Source organism: Lonchura striata, chromosome 2 (genome assembly GCF_046129695.1).
Source record: "Lonchura striata isolate bLonStr1 chromosome 2, bLonStr1.mat, whole genome shotgun sequence".
NCBI classification, from domain to species: domain Eukaryota; kingdom Metazoa; phylum Chordata; class Aves; order Passeriformes; family Estrildidae; genus Lonchura; species Lonchura striata.
The window spans coordinates 10040492-10057614 of NC_134604.1; the positions used below are offsets into that span (position 1 = coordinate 10040492).

The 17123-nt window shown below is 37.4% G+C and overlaps 1 protein-coding gene across 6 annotated transcripts in view; it reads left to right on the forward strand.

Moving 5' to 3' along the window:
* ROBO2 (roundabout guidance receptor 2) overlaps positions 1–17123 on the forward strand; it is an 857210-nt gene that overhangs the window by 773683 nt on the left and 66404 nt on the right. For all 6 annotated transcript variants that reach the window (XM_021532362.2, XM_021532365.2, XM_021532367.3 and 3 more), the window contains exons 15-17: positions 5751–5982; positions 11598–11722; positions 14484–14655. In XM_021532362.2, the coding sequence (XP_021388037.2) occupies positions 5751–5982; positions 11598–11722; positions 14484–14655 (529 nt within the window). The remainder of the gene's footprint in view (positions 1–5750; positions 5983–11597; positions 11723–14483; positions 14656–17123) is intronic.

The following is a 17123-nucleotide window of genomic DNA, read 5'->3' on the forward strand; positions in this document are numbered from 1 at the left end:
AGAGTGCTTTGCTGTTGGGGCATCTGTCCAGAGGAAGAAGAGCCACAAGTGAAAGAGTGAGAGAAAAATGGCCCTGCACAATATCAGAACAGTTGTATTCTGTGGGATGAATTCTGCTAAGGGGGCATTCACAATGCTCATGGTTTTTCTTCTGCATGTCATATTGCTGAGAGCTTAATGTGTGCAGGGGATTACACAAGAGGAGATAAGAAGTGTGGTGATAGATTGTGTATTATAAGGATTACTGTTGTTTTTGTACAGCACAGCCATTATTATGGGGGCTTATGCACCATACTTGTTCTGACAGATTTCAGTGGTCAGGGTACAGATTAGAATAAATAGAGAAACCAGCATTTTTTTTCTTCTGTGGAAGATTATTTCGACTATGTGTCACTGCATTTTGTCATCAATGATGTCAACATGCAGCTTGGCTTTCTTAAAATGCTGCATATTTCATCTGCAATTCCTCCAGAACAGGCTGACTAACCTTTGTGGCAAACCCTTTTGCCCCAGGCAGATGGATCAGTAGTAGAAAATTTGGATGTTAGCAGAGAGTAATTGTAAACCTGGATCACATCCATGTGGTGCTCCTTCATGTCCTTTTTTAGGTGTGGCATCTATCAGAAATACAGATTCATAGGCTGGCCCTTGCCTTAGCATATACTGCAAAAGGAAGCTCCAATATAAACAGAATTCAGTTTTATACCATGTAACCAACGTCATTATATTTTAATTTTATATATATATATATGTGTGTGTGTGTGTGTGTGTGTGTGTGTATGGATATATATATGTATGTATGCATGCATTTTTATGTGTATGCATTTGTGTGTGTGTATGTATGTGTGTGATATTTATTTCTTTCAAAGAATTTCCTGGGGCCCCTGCTGAACAATGAATGAAAAAATGGTAAGGTAAAGACAAATTGTTGGAAATGCTATGGATACCAGCTTATTGGGAAGATCCCTCAAAGCACTGACCCTCTGCCACCTGACAAGCACAGAGACCTCTGTAGAGGCATTTTGGAATTGCCCAGGGGAAGAAAGACACAAAGAAAGATCTCTGAAGCAGCTAATTAGAAACTACCCAGCAACCAGAACAAAAACAATTAATTAACCATAGTCTCTAGGAAAAAAACCCACTCTATCCAGAGAATAAATTCCACAGTATTAACATAAAATGGATAGATAGTGCAGCTATCATAAAAAAGGACAGAAGTGCCATGAGAGTCATAAGACTCTTTGTGTTGGCTTTATGCAGGTCAAAGGGTGAATGCCAAGGAATGTCCTTGGTTACTGACTTTCTGCCAGTAACTCACAGCAAATTAACACCACTTTCTCCTCTCCTTTATGAGATTGTTTTGGTTTTGTTTTCTCTTTATTTTTTTTTAAATTTTAGTTTAAATGTTTGGAAATAGTTCCCTGTGGTTGTGTTGCAATTTTAAAATATGCACATACATATACACACATATTTTGAAAAGAACTTCAGGCTTATAATGTCAGTGTTAAATAATAAGAGGAATGTAAAAAGTTAAGTTTTCATTGCCACTTAAATTTATTCCTCTTGTGTATAGATATTAAAATATAGCTGTAATTATCTGGTCACATAGAGGATCTCTTCTTCATGGAGCTATTAAACATTTCTTTTTATCTTCTTTATTCTCTGTGTGGTGCCAGGTCTTATTAAATTCATACCATTGAAACCTTGCATTGAATAAAAATTATTATTTTGTCTCACATGCTTGCTTATCTGTCATGCTCTCAACCGTAACATTTGTGTGCTTCACAAATAATACTGAATTTAACATCACAATGATAAAAATGTGTCATTATCCTAACTTTACACACAGAGAGGTGAGGTGCAGAGATAGTTATTGCTGATGAGACTTGTGGTGGCAGATACGCCCACTGTTACCAAAAGGCTAATTTTAAGCCTTGAACATGATTTATTTTTACTTTTATTAAAACATTTTACATTGCAAGAGCATATTTTGTACTTCAAGAGCTTTTTTAGCTGACCTCAGCTATGGGTCAGCACTTCTAGCCTCAGTGGGCATTAAACTGAAAGTTTTATTAGTGACCAAGTATGAAATGTTCCCCGGCATTAAAAAGAAGCCCTGTGGCACAAGCAGGAATAAAAAATCAGTTCTTCAACATGGCAAAAGAATTGCTGCTTTGAAATCCTTACTGCCTTTTTGGAGCCTTCTCAGGTAGAAGGATAATTTATTTACCTCTGTTTTTTTTAATTTGATGTAGAATTTAAATGAATATACTTCACTGGAAGCTTCAGGAGTCAAGTCCTTTAGGCTGTCTTCCAGATTATCATCCCCATTTGCCTTGTTCCTGTAGGATACATAAATGCTAGTTCAGTTTGGATTTCCAGAGACTCCTGTGAGTCCGTGCCAGGGAGCTCAGCACAGCATGCAAGCTACTCTGCCCAGCTGGAGAATTGCTGTGTGTGTTGCTGTGGGAGCAGAGGATTTCTTAGGATATTTTGGGATAGAAATTTGCATGCTGCAGAGCATATTGCGAAATGTATTTAGCGTGCAGATTAGCAGGTTTGCTTGAAAGGATCTTATGTCTGCCGCATAAGCTGCATTATGAATTTCTTGCCATTGTTTTAACAACCTAATAGCCAGTGAACCAGTCTGGTGTTCAGCTGGGGCATGTGCAGGGAAAATGAGCTTCCTGTTCTGTAGAAATGGTTTTGTAGTTGCCTCCTGCACCATGGACTCATAAAAGGGGGTGAAAAGGAGCACACATGACCAATTCTGCAAGTAGATCACATTTGGTCAGTGCTGAGCACCACCTACCCAGGATCTTTAGAGAAGCATCTGCATGTTCTTGCTGTGTCTTTATATTGGCAACCATTGCAGAACTTTTGAGTTGATATCACCCACTAGAAATAATCTCTGATCCCAGTATTCAGCACAGAGAATTCCTGCAATTGCTGAAATAATGCTGAGTAATTTTTGTAAGGAAGTGGCAACCATTTACATTATCTTTTCATCAAGCCAGAGTGCGTGTTTCTGCAGCTCTGCTTATGTGTGAATGTATGCCAAACTTGGGAGTTACATAGCTGAATTAATGTCTTTAATCATATAAGGATATTTTTAGTAGTCTGCTAGTGGCAGGACACATCATTACCAGAGAAATGGAGCAAATTGTGAAATTGAAGTCACTTTGTATTATATATGACTGTGTAGCTGCAGACAGATGTATACATATGTGTACACATGTGTGTGCATGTATATGTGAAATGTATCAGTCCTACCTCTCACAAATACTTCTGGTTAATTCATGTAATTATCCGAAAGTAACTTTTTATTAATTTGGAAACCCTGAACAAAATTTAAAAATCCACCTTTCTCAGTAAGAAAAGTGCCCTCTGAGTAGTTTCCCAACAGGACCTTACAGAAGACCCTGTCCACACAGACTAACTTCAACTGGACATGAGAGACAGCTTTGTATCCTTTCCTTGATACCGAATGTGACTGGATGCTTATAGAAAACATTAAAAATGTATATTTTCTTTTGTCCATGACTCTGAATGATGAGTAATCATCATTGCCCTGTCCTGTTGTAATCAAGCTACTAATTGAAAGCTCTGTGAAACTCAAGCGAGCCCCAAATCAAGCTAGTTTACAGCACCCATAAATGTGACAGCCTTGTGGTACTACTGCATTCTGCTTTCATATTCCTTCTATTGTTTAGCCTTTCATTTTAAGATCTTAGAGGTCTGGAAGGAAAAGATGTGTATGGACAATTTGTCTGGAGGCAGATGCAAAAGTATGAGGGATTGAATATTGGTATTCTTTAGATATTACCTATGGGTCCAGCTCTTCTCAGCGAGTGGGTTTGTGTTTGTGCTGTGCTGTACAAAACACTTTTCATACTGCTTGTAGCAACACAATGCTACTATTCAGTGTAGTCAATTCTGAATTTTCCATTTTCTCCACTAGGCAGCAGTCAGTAGAGCTTAAAAATAGAGGAAAATGGAAAGTTCTAACAAAGTTATGCCATCTTTCAGTGTAGCTTCTAACTAAGAAGTAAAGCAAGAATCAAACTCGGTGTTTGATTATTAAACATCATAACCTTATATTGTAATTTAGGTTAAAAATCTCTATTGCAAAGTGGATAAAAACATTATTTTGGCTGATTTTTTTTATTAAATGTGGGGTTCATAAAGTCTTTATATCCATAAAACATTTAGTTAATCAAAGTCAAACATGGATAAAAACAGTTTACTCTGATTTACAGACTCCCTTCATCTGGAAACAGCTGCTTAATGTTCTTCTTAAAAACACAGCTTGATTCTTTCGGTATTAACAAGCTATTATTGTGAGTTATATCCCTCTTTCAGTGCATAAATTCACTTAAAGTGAATGCAGAGAAGTTTATAAAATGCAAGCTTAATGTTGTTGTAACATATGTTGCAAGGTTTTTAACAGTGACAGTTTTGATGAAAGACATTTCTGCCTTGCTTTCATAAATAAAGCTTTCTTCTTGCTTGCCTTGCTTTTTAATGTCTAAGAATCTGTGTCCCCTCTGAATGCCTCAATAAACTGTAACAAGATTATAGGAGGAGCATAATAGAGCATGTTTTGTGTTTTCAGCCTTAAATTCATTTATTCTTAAGTCAAACAAATGTTTCTCTAATTCTGGAATATCTTTGAGCAGGCAAATTGACAAGAACATAAGAAATATCCTACTTGTTGACTCTAAGTTATAACACAGAATTACCAAACAGCCTTCTGTATGTTCTTGTTATTTGTGCTGCACTTTCTTTGCTCCTTATTTGGCAGCTACAGAAGCAGTTTGGTTTGGTTTACTTTTAGCAATCAAATTGGTTTTGCTTTTTCTTTTTTTTTTTCTTTTCTTTTTTTTTTATTTGGTGTTTTTCCCCAGGAAAAAAATCTGTGTAAGAATCATAGTGCTTCAATTTTTGGGGTTTTTTTGAAGATAAATAGACTCATGCAACCTCTCCAAGCTAAAACACATACAAAACTTTTCTTCAAATAAAAATGCTATTTATAGGATTAAATTGTTAAACTTCCATGGTCCAATCTTGAATTCTGCTTGCCTAGCAACAAATAAAATATAAACAAAAACCAATAATCCATCTCCATCTGATGATGCTCCTGAGAGCATCACAACCCCAGGATGCAAAGGGGCTGCTCAGGCAGTGAACACAAGAAATAGCACATGTCTTTGGAGGTTGTTTTCTCTGCATCTGTCTTATGTTTATTTTAATTTGCTGTGCATTTCATGAGCTGTGAGCCAAGTAATGGACTAATTGTAAGCATGTAGCGTATCTTCAAAGACTTGTCCTTTTCTGAAAGAATTTGTTTTTCTTTTCTTCTCTTATTTCAGCACATCAGTACCAAGATGTGCTTAGTAAGTTTACATGCAGCAAGCATTATGCCAAAGTTTTCTTTTCATGATTTATTGCAGGGGTGGGGGCCTCATTTTATGATTTAAGGTGGTATTTGTCATGATATATAGAGCTGGAGAAAGCAAAACAGAAAATATTCCATAACCAGTAAAGTGAGACAAATACTCTTTGTAGACAATTAATCAACAGTGACTTACAAGCTAGATTGCTAAATTCAGCACCATAACTGTGAATTTTTTGATGGGGGCAGAATTATTCTAGGCAACCGCTTGTTTTCTTTTTCCACAGTGGTTTGCTGTTTGTTTGTTAGTTTAGTTTAATGTGTTCATTGCCGTATTCTTCATTGCTGTTGCTAGGTGGACCGCCAGTCCCAGTTTATCCAGGGCTACCGCGTCCTGTATCGCCAGACCTCGGGGCTGCCTGCCCCAGCCCTGTGGCAGAACCTGGAGGTCAAAGTCCCCACCGAGCGCAGCGCCGTCCTCGTCAGCCTGAAAAAGGGCGTCACCTACGAAATCAAGGTTCGCCCCTACTTCAACGAGTTCCAAGGCATGGACAGCGAATCCAAGTCTGCTCGTACCACAGAGGAAGGTTGGTAAAAGGGGCACAAAAGCAACGAGCTTTCATAGCTGACACTGGACGTTATTCTGTGTGTGCATGTGTTCATCTCTATTTCCTTTACGTGACTTTGGTTTGTACACACCAAGGTGGTTGAAATTTAATATAATGTTGAGCTTTGTGCTGTAAATATCCCCTGAGAAAGTGCTGTACTGGTCTTATCTTCTTCTAGCTGATACATCCTTCTAAGTTACAGGTGGCTTTTGGTCTTCCAAAAAGTGTGCACTGCAGCCCTTCTTTTGTAACCACTGCTGTTGCAATAAAAGACCTTGGTCTGCACTTTGAAAATAAAATCATCTCACAGATGAATGTTTGATACTAAGCACATCCTTCTGAATGAGTAATAATGCAGATGAACAGTTGGCTGGGAAACGAGGAGTAGTGAAGGACATATATTTAACTAGTCTAGAGAAACTCCAGTCTCAAGGGCACACCACTTCACAGTTTCTGTTAGCACAGTGTTCATGAAATTGCCCTGTTCAGTACTGCAGAGGATTCCCCTGAGCACCTTTGAAGCCTCTCTGAAACAGTCACGATTCAGACAGAGGGAACAGTTTATACTTCTGAAATGCTCAATCTTTTATTTCTATGGCATATAGTCTTGTATATAGTTGTGCTAAAGCATGTGCACTCCAGGGCTGCCGGGTTTTTTTTTTTTGAAAAGTAAAGACACTGGGGTAAGATGCAAGTCATTTTAATAATTTGCTATTAGAAACCGCCTTTCTGCCTATGTAATGCAGTCTTTGCCTGGAGAATCTCTCCTGTAAAAGTAAGATGGTCCTAACAGTGAGGGTTCATCTTCTCTCTATGTCACTGATTTTTTTATTTTTTTTAAGTGAGAGAAAGAAATACTGGTGAAGTTTTAAGATGTTCATATGGTTTCAATGGGTTTTGAGTGCACTTTTTCCTTCCTATTGAAAGTGCATCTTAATCATTTACAGTAGTCTCCTGAGGTTTAATTTAGTGCTGATTGCCAAGTACTCTTTAATTCTAGAACAGACTTGCTTATTACTCACTTTTCTCTTTGATTTGTTATGATTATTAGCCAACATGGAAGTAAAACTGAAGATAACTTGGTTGCACTTTGCACTTTATGGATAAGGAAATTCAGTGTCCTGCAATATGTAGAAGAGTGTGCAGGGAGGCAGTTTTCAAGTCTGATTTGGAATTTGGGATTTTATGTTCCCCAGTTCTTTGTTCAAACTACAAAGCCTATATCAGTTGGTGAAGAATATGTTTGCAGCACTCTGAACAAAGGTTTTATTTCATAAAGAAGAGAGATTTTATAATATTTCTACAAGTGAATTTTCTTTTCTGGGGTTAAAATGTGGGATTTTGTCCTCTCACTATCAGATTTTCCTCTTGTCCAATTTCAATTGACTTTTGGTGTTTATTTAGTTCATCTAACTGTTTCTTGCTAAAGGTAAATTACTAACTACTGAAAAAGAGATAAGGTTTTATACCTCCTGTCTATTTCTATAAAATACTTGAGGAATGACATTCTCCTTTATAAACCTTAGCTCCCAGCAGAGTCTGTCAGGTAATTTCCTACCCTAAAGGACACTTTGTTCATGTGGAATAGCTTTCCACATAGTGAAGATTTAAAAAAAATATTCCTGCCTGCAGATATGTATAACTCACAGCCTAGGATCTGCTTTGTAGATTAATATAACCTTCAAGGAGTCTGTTTACAAGTATCTCCTCTCAAAAACGTCAGCATAGGACCCGTAATATTATCACCAGAAAAATGTCAGCTACTGTAAAAAAATTCTTCCTCTTCCTTGGAAGATAAAATTAGGTACTTCCATGAGAAAATTAAGACATTCAGGAGATGCAATTTTACCCATATTTCCTTTATTTCCTCATATTATCTTTGTAATTATATTGGGTTCATGTATTTCAAAAATAGTATCAACTAAGTGTTTAATGACAGTGGTTTCCTCCCCTTCCACTGAAGAAATATGGCAGTCTTTTAAAGGTGCTGTGTTGCTTGGGATTCCATTTCAAAAATGAGCTTTTTTTTAGACTTGACTTTAAAAAATGTCAGCTATACTATTTTTAGAAAATAATTTGGAAAAGTGATATGAGTGTTGGAAGTTTTTTTTGAAACATGAAAGCAAATATCCCTGGTAAAGGCAAAGTATGACCAAAAGGTAGTGGCAGCTTTCTGCTGGATTGTATTTTACATGCCATGTTACTTCCGAGGCCTACCTCTAAAAATCAATTTTGCTGCAGTTGGACTTTTCCTCTAGATCAGACATTTGTCACTGTTCAGTATCCATCCATCTCCTGCCTCTTTGGCCTTGTGAAGGTAACAAATGGAATTCTGTTTGGCTGTGTCTGGAAAAGATGAGCAGCGATTTGGGTTCTTTCATATCTGTAAGAAGAAGCTCAGCACTGGAATAATTGACCTGTCAAGAAGCAGGCAAGGTGTTCTCCACAAGCCAGCAGCAAGGGAAATGAGAAAACGGTTTTAAAAATGTTATTTTTCAATGTGATCTGTTTAATAACTGCAGCAGTGTCAGACGAGTGGCTTAATTTATATCACGATGCCAGCTTACAGAGTGATATTTTCAGAGGGAGGAAGCTGAACTGGTACATGCAAACGTGTACATGCATACTGTGGGAACTAAATCAAAGATTTTCTTTTATAATTTTCACTATTTCTTTCACACTTTCTCTAGAGACAGATTTTTTTTTTCTCTGTTGCATCCACTGTTAAATCTCCTTTGGAATAACATTGTGGAGCAGTACTTGTCCTGCATCTTGTTTGTCATCACAAAAATATGACAGAAATGGAAGTCTCCTTAGCTTTTATCAGCTCCTCTCTGTCAGTATCTCCTCACCTTAATGCAGCTCTTAAAACAATATTTCCACAGCTGCATTCATTAGCTGTAATTTTAATTTTGCTTGATTTATCCTATGTCCCCAAAAAACCTCAGCAACACCAACACACACAGGTAGAATATTAACTAGAATGTTCATGCAGTTTAAATGAAAAGACAAATAAATACAGGTGGCTTTTTTTTCTTAATTTTAGAGTATGCTATTCATTTTACATTTATTTTGCATTTACACTCTCCTGTCTCCCCAGGTATGCATATATAGGACATTATATTTCTGAATGCCCTTTTTGTTTCAGTGAGGAAAGTAAATATTTTTGAGCAAGTTGTTGCATTGTACTTAAAACCAAAAATGAGTTATACAATGTTAAGCTTTGCCATTTTTATGATAATTATTTTCACGTAAAATATTCTAATTAATATCACACACATACGTTTATTCACAGTTTTATTGTTATTGAATAACTTGAAGACTTTTAAAATGCTAATTTTTTACTGTGTGGCAAATTATTTCACATGCCATAAAATACACAATGCAACTATTTATTTCACCAAGTTTATGCTTTGCACGATTGCAAGGAGTAGCCCAAGGCCACCTTTCCATGCTTCACTCGAGCTGGCTGAAAGTCAAATTGTCCACAATACAGCTCCATTTCTCCCCTCCAGTTCACTGTTTCTCTGCACCAGGCAAGGTCACAAGGACTCTACCAAGCATTATTAGCTTTGCAGCTGAACCAGCATCTGAAAATGTAGTTGTCAAAATGTGAAGCCTCCCAGGACTGTAATATGTGTTTCATTTTTCATCTAAAATATTTTTATTTCTGCTGTAATCTTGTATGGTTCCTTGTCCTCACCTCTGGTACCTTAGTTTGAAGTTGTGTGATTCTTTCAGCAGAGCACTCCAATTTTTCAGGGTTATCAGGGTAAAGATTTGAGCTCAGCTCCATGAGCCTGTGCCAGGTCAAGTATGAGGAGCTTCCAACATGGGAACACAGCCAGCCTTGAAGAATCTGTGGAGAACAATAGAAATATCTGACTTGACTCAGGAGGTTTGAACACTTCTGATATCTGTAGCTGTGCTTATTTGTGTTAAACCTGCCAGAATTTAATACAAAGATGCCAGGGGCTCTTGGCTTTTCTGAGAAGCACGTTCCATGGATGGGCATGAATATCTGTTAAAGATAAGACTGGAGTTCTGTTGCCATAAAGTGTAGCAGTGAAGTCACTCTGATCAGGGGCTGGAGTCAGGAAACTTTGACACATGATGTGAGATGCCCCAAACCACATTGTTATCTAGGTTTGAAGTTGGAGCAGGAAAGTGATAAATATTTTCGTTTCTGGTATGATGTCTAACAAATGTCTTCAAAATCAACTTTCATATTTCAGATGAATTGTTTTAAGATCAGATTAAAAGCAATGAAAAATATGTGGAAGAAAAATTCCATACGCATTTATTAAACACAAAGACACCTCCCTAGAACAGAAGGTGTCTAAGCAACAGCTTCCTGTGAACTGGAAAATTGTCCTGGAGAGATGTCACTCCATGCTTGCTTTATTAGTTCACACTTTTCTGGCCTCTTTCTGTTAGTTTTGTTGAGGACTGGGTAGATGGACTGGGAGAAATGGAATAAATAAATTTTAGGACCAGTTCCAAGCAGCTGCTATCCATCAGCTTTTCCCCCCAGGGACTATACCTTAATATAATGCAGTCAACCTCTGTGGCCTAGCTTGCCACTGTGGTGGAGTTTCAACCCTTGCCTGGGAGCAAGGGAAGGATGAGAAGGGCTGCAAGCAGTTTTAGGTGTCTGAGCAGGGCCATATTGATAGTCCTCTGCCCTGGCAGCCACAGCCATGCTAGGAAATCCCAGTATGGATATAGGAGATGCTCACAGAGGAGACCTTTCCATAGCAGAGCTCCTGCATCACTTCTCTGAGCCACCAGAAGCACCCTGCTGCTGGTGTAGCTGCAAGAGGGACTTTGCCAGCATAGCTCTGGTCACTAATAATGATGATTTTTAACTTTTTTTTTCACCCTTCTAGACAACAAGCAGGGCTGGCAGGCAGTTGTGGAATTGGCCTTGATATGCAGTGACCAGCCAAACAGCTGTGAATAGTTGAACTGAACATGACTCTGAAGAGAAAGCAATTTGCCTAGGGGCAGAAAAGGATAGAAGTGTATATGTGATCTAACTTAGCACCTGCTCTATTCACTGGTTTTTGATGTAAAGCCATGAACATTTTAAGCCTTTTCCAGTTTGGACATGCAAGTTCTATGTTTAAACCTGGTATTGTCTTCCTGCAGAGCAAACAAAAAAGGGTCATTAAGTATTGGCTGCTCACATCATTATTAGACCATGTAAAAATAGAAGAACCAAAACAGTTTTCAGGCCAGGTGAAGCAACCTCACATGTGACTTAGTTGATATATCCATAGTTATGCATGCATATTATGGAAAACAAAGGCAATTATGAGAACAGTTCCAATGCAAACTTAAGAAATGTCAAATATAAATAAATGGGTAGTGATTTCTATTGATTCTTCATTGCCACAAATTCCACATTGTCATTCATCCCTATGCTTCTCTTCAGAAGGGCATTTTTGAACAGTCAGTGACTGACAAAAGTTCATGCCTTGCAGTGTGAGTTTTCTGTATTGTCTTCTTGTTCTTGCACTGCTTCAGTGAATTCCATGCCCAAGCAAATGGATTAATGCCTTGCTTCTGTTTGCTCCCTCTCCTTGGTGTAGCTCCAAGTGCTCCTCCTCAGTCTGTCACTGTCCTGACAGTTGGGAATCACAACAGCACAAGCATCAGCATCTCGTGGGATCCTCCCCCTCCAGATCACCAAAATGGAGTCATCCAGGAGTACAAGGTACACACAATGTCTGATGGGAGGGTTGTGTGTTTAGGGAAACAGCCTGCTTGAATTACAGAACAATAGCACTGTTTATGGATTTAGATTCTGACAGCATTTACAGCTGCCCATATAATTATATGGAGAAGGAAGACTGACTGCTTATGGATTTTATTATTATTATTAATACTATTACTACTGTTATATTAAGAAGCAAAAACATAATGAGCTTGATATGAAAAGAGAGCTGTAATTTCTAGGTAGTTACAGTTCTTTCTAGCTTTTCCTTGCTGTAGAAAAAGAAGAGGGGATATTTTTTGTAAGAGGCTTCTGCACTCCAAAGACAGGCAGTGAAATCCCTGTCTTGAGTACCTTCAATCTATCAGCAAAGCTGGCAGGAGAGTTGTTTCTTATTTCTCTGCAAAAATGCTAATCCTAACGTTTCAAGGTCAAAGGACTGTGATTCTGGGAGAATTCAAGACTTCTTCCAAGTACTATCTCTGTCAAGCTTCAGAACTTAAATGCCGGGTTGTTAGCTCTGAAAAACAGGTTGAACACAGCTAGTATATCCAAAGTTTGCTACATTAGAGTTTCTTGCATTGGTTGTATTTTCTTCCTTTTTTTTTTTTTTTTTTTTTTTTTTTTTGCTATGATGGCTCAAAATATCCACTCCTTATACATTAAATGTTGTTGTAGTCTGTAATTTCATACTAAGATCACTTTTGCACAGGGGTATTTTCACAACATTAAAAAAATACACTCTGTTATTCAGGTGGAGTAAACGATTGGGTGAGGTTTGGCTTTGTCACAGCATGGAGCACAGTTTGGTAAATTAACCTTGCTGTGGCTGGCCTATATATACCAAGTGTGAAATGTTTGAGATGGATCAGGGCAGCTTTCCTGACAGTCCCACAAAGGGTGGAAGTGGTGACTGCAGCTTTTTTCACATAAAAAGATTTTTTTTTTCCCCTGCTGTATCTTGAGGGAACACAGCATGAAGAAGGGAGAAAGTGCTTGGCTTCTAAATCAAATAATGGTTCAACCTCTTCCAGCTTTTCACTTGGTCAGAGGGATGCAGTAAATGTTCACAATGTTTATGTTTAGCATAACGTTTCTTTTGTTTTGCTTTTAGTCAATATCAAGATTTATTAATGCCAGGATTTTATTGATCCAGTTTTCATATCAATTAATAATTATCCTTTGGCTTAATTAATCTTGATCCCGACTCCAATATAAATCAATATAAACCATCCAGGGCTTATAGGCAAACAAGTAAAGCACACTCCTAAACCACAAAGCATGTAGATATGAAACAAAGTGGGCTGATGGCTAATAAAAGCCATGTTCCAGGTGAGTGCTCAGGCCTCTGGGCTGTGTATAAAACCAGCTGGAGTCACTACCTATTACAGCCCTCCAGCGTTAGATTAGGTGGCTGCCTGAGTAGTGAACTGGCTCCAGTGAATGGTGCAGAGAGTCTAGTATTTACTTGAGAGTCTAATAACAGTGCAGAGAGTCTAGTGTTTTACAGTATAAAATAATTGGTGAAGTTCCACAGTGCATTTTCTAACAAATTGAAAGTAGATCTGTTGATTCCACTTCGAACATCAGAATGCCTGTTAATTTATTCATTAATTAAATGTTTTTAATTAGGGGCATCTCATAGCTGTTGTAACCTAAGACCAGGACTGACAAGGAGTGAAGGAATGTATGCAAAGTTACTCACCTTAATGCAATCTGGCTGGATTGCATAGGATCACCTTAGGTTTAGGAAAACAAAATAATTTTTTTCCTCTTCAAATCTTTCTCAGCATTTCACAGGAAAAAAATATAAGGTATGGTAAAACACTGAGCAGGGTCAAAGTAAGTGTAAAGATTTTATTGCTGTTGCTTAGATGCATTAGTTCGTCACTGAAGTGGTTCCACCAATAGTGTTTCTTTCTGCTGTTATTTTTATGTAAGTGTACCTGTTTATGCATTGATTTTCTTGTGTGGTAGTAGATGCTTTCTTTAGTAATACAGAAGCAGTATTTGCAGGTAGCATTAACTGAAGAAACATGCTTAGAAGTTAGTTCAAAACCTCTTTGGAGAATACTATAAAAAATGCAAGAGGGAGACATAACACTGAACTCTTAGACTGTTCTCATCACAAAATGCTAGTTGTGATTGTAGGGTGGATTTTTTGTTTAATTAGATAATATTTGAGTGAGAAACTGATGTCTGGATTTCTAAACAATATAACCAGTCACAAAGGCAGCAGTAAATGTGTGTCTCTGCTTATTCCATTTCAGAAATTTCAAGTATCCCTCTTGTGCAATTAAAGGAAATTGAAAAAAATTTGAAAATTGTTTATTCTTTAGTGCTTTAAGAAGTGTTTCAGCCTGTGCTCATATATTTTTGCTATTCAGCAGGAAATTTAGAAGGAAAAAATGTGGAGTTTTTTTACACAAAAGGTTTGATAAACAAGATTTTGATTCATGTACAACATCTCTTTGCCACTTGGATGGTCTGTGCTTCTCAGCACAGAATTTATACTCCATGGAGAGTCAGAGTCCAGAGAGGTATTTGCAAGCAGTCTTTGCAGCTGGCTTAGTCCTGTGCTAATCTGGGATACTTTGCTGAGTTAAATCATCCCAATTTCATCTATTCCTGGAGAGGAAGTAAGATTGTCAAGAAGTCCCATTAAGTGATTGCCGTGAAATACCTTGATATGTCATAACTATGCGCGATTGTGTGCGTGTGAAGAATTTCATCTATTTTAACACATCAACTTTTGTCCCAGATCTGGTGCCTAGGTAATGAGACTCGATTTCATATCAACAAAACAGTAGATGCAGCCATTCGGTCTGTAGTAATAGGTGGCCTATATCCAGGTATCCAGTACCGCGTGGAAGTTGCTGCAAGCACCAGTGCAGGTGTGGGAGTAAAAAGTGACCCACAACCCATAATAATTGGTAAGTTATTCTCTGTTCTGTTGTTTTGTTTTGTTTTGCCTGGGTTTTTTTCTGGTTTTTTTGGGGGGTTTTTGTTGTTTTTTTTTTTCCTCTCAGAAATGTTTTCATACATCACTTCTGGAAGCATAAAAATCTGTGGAGGAAAAGACGAGGTTTGGCTAGAGCTGGTTACTTAGTTTAGTTAGCTTTTATGTCCCACTGCCTGCTGAAGTTTTCTTCTCTTACTGCAGAGTTCTTGCAGACAGTGAAGGGAAGTATGTTCCCAAGACATATGAGAAAATGCAGATTGCCTAGTGAAACTGATTTTATGTTTTGGGTTTTTTTTTAAATGAATTTACCACTTCTGCAGGTTAGCAGATGTGTGGAGCCCAAGCTCCCTTTTCCTTCTGTTAAAATGACTGGAATATTGCCTTACTCTTTCCACTGGTGCCTAAGGCAGTACCTACCATTGTTTTCTGAATTTCTAAAGTCAGTGTTTTTCAGGTATCCCAAGAAGACAAGACAAAGCAAAAGTTGTCTTTAGACCAATTAGAGAGGAAAGGTAGCATTATCATCCCAGCCTTTGAAATAGTTGTTTCTTGGTAGTTGTCTCCATGCAGAACTAAATTCCTGACCTGAGGGAAACACAGATTTTATTTCTTCTGTTGTTTATACTCCAGAAATTTTTCCTGAGTATAAAATATAAAGATGGGAACAATATGGAAGACTAGAAGTGATTATGTTTAGCAAACCTGAAATGAGCTGTGCAAAGCAGAACCTATTCTGAGTGCACAATAGAGGAATTTTGTTGCCTTTATCTGTATGATAACTTAGCTGTTGCTTAATGGTCTTTTGTTTGTTTGTTTGGGGGACTTCTGTTGTTAATAAATATTTTCTTTCTAGAAAGTTTTGTCAATACACTGTCCCAAACATGGACTAGTCCATTATGTGTAGACCCTTAGAAAAGGCTGTCCCACAAGCTTTGCTTAAATGCTTACTGATATTTAGGTTCCCAAGTCATCAAAAAAGAAGCTAGGATACTTCAGCTTTGAAGTCCCTCTGGGAAACAGAAATACAAGAGTGAAAGTGGAGGTAGCACTTGGTTTAGGAAAGGCAGCCACAGAAACACCAAATAAAAGATGCAAGAAAGATAGCTAGAAGTGAAAACAAAAAATTGATTATTGAAGATGCAAGAGACCCAGGAACTTTTTTAAAATTATTATTTCACTAAAGGGTCTATCTAACTAGGCATGAAATGCACTGCACTTATTCTAGCAAAACACAATAAGTGTATTGCATTTGAAGTACATGGGTAGCCTTGTGTCATTTAATGTGTTGTGAATTATACTTGCACCAAAGGTCTTTGCTGGAGATTCCTGGAGTTCTTAGTGATATGTGTTTGTTCCTTAAATGATCCCAGAATGTCTGCTTCAACAAGTTTTTTTGGTGACATTTTTGCACATTTGGCAGTCATTTACATGAAAAGTAACATAGAGAGGTTTCTGTTTGGGTTATGTTTCTGTTATAATTTCTGTTTCTCTTTTGGGAGCCTGAAGCCGGATGTGTTTATTACATTTATGGTCTGTATCTCTCTTTTCTTTAGGCCCAATTTTGCTATTGATTATGAACTGCTAGCAGTTATTTCTCAGACTATAAATTTGATTGATAAATGTAACAATGTTTAAGTGATACCATTTCTGAAAAAAATTGAGTTGACACCATTCAATGTTTGAATGGCAATCAAAATCATAAAATATGAAAATTATTTTTTAAGGAAATTTTATAAAAACTGGTTACATGGATTTAAAGTGAGCTACTGAATAAACCTCAAAACATCATAATGAATGGGAAGTCATTATTGAGTTATTGTAATATCCTTCTATATGGTCTGGTGCTTATCTGTACTATTTAACAACTTACAGACAGAATGAACAGCTCCAGAAATGCTGAATTATAGAGAGAACAGGTCAGTAGTGCAGGAGAGTTAAGCTGTGTTTCTAAGCAGTAAAAACTTTTAATGGTAATGAAATACAGAGTACAGTATATAAAAAGAGATGTTATTTTTCAATATAAGATTCATTCTTCTAAAAATGTTTCGAGGCCTTTTTTTTCTGGTTTTCATGGTGGATAATCAACTACTGGCCTCCCACAGTAATTTTAGATAACTGACCTGTTACAATCCAGAAAGGAAAAAAAAAAGAGAGTAGGAAGCAGTAGGAGGTATATTATTCCTTTACTTAGAAATTGTCTCACTGTTACAGGAATCTTGTGCCCGTACTTGAAAAATTTTATGGAAGACTCAAAGAGAATCAAGAATAGAATTTTATGATCACTAATGATATGCTTGAAAACATTCACTTGGAAAACCAGAAGTAAAATTGGAGATAAGGGCAATGCTGGTTAATGCTGTAGCTATTATTTCTCTTCATCAGTTGGCCTGGTCCCTCTTACATTCCATCATTGGCATAATAATATGAGGAACAGCTGCA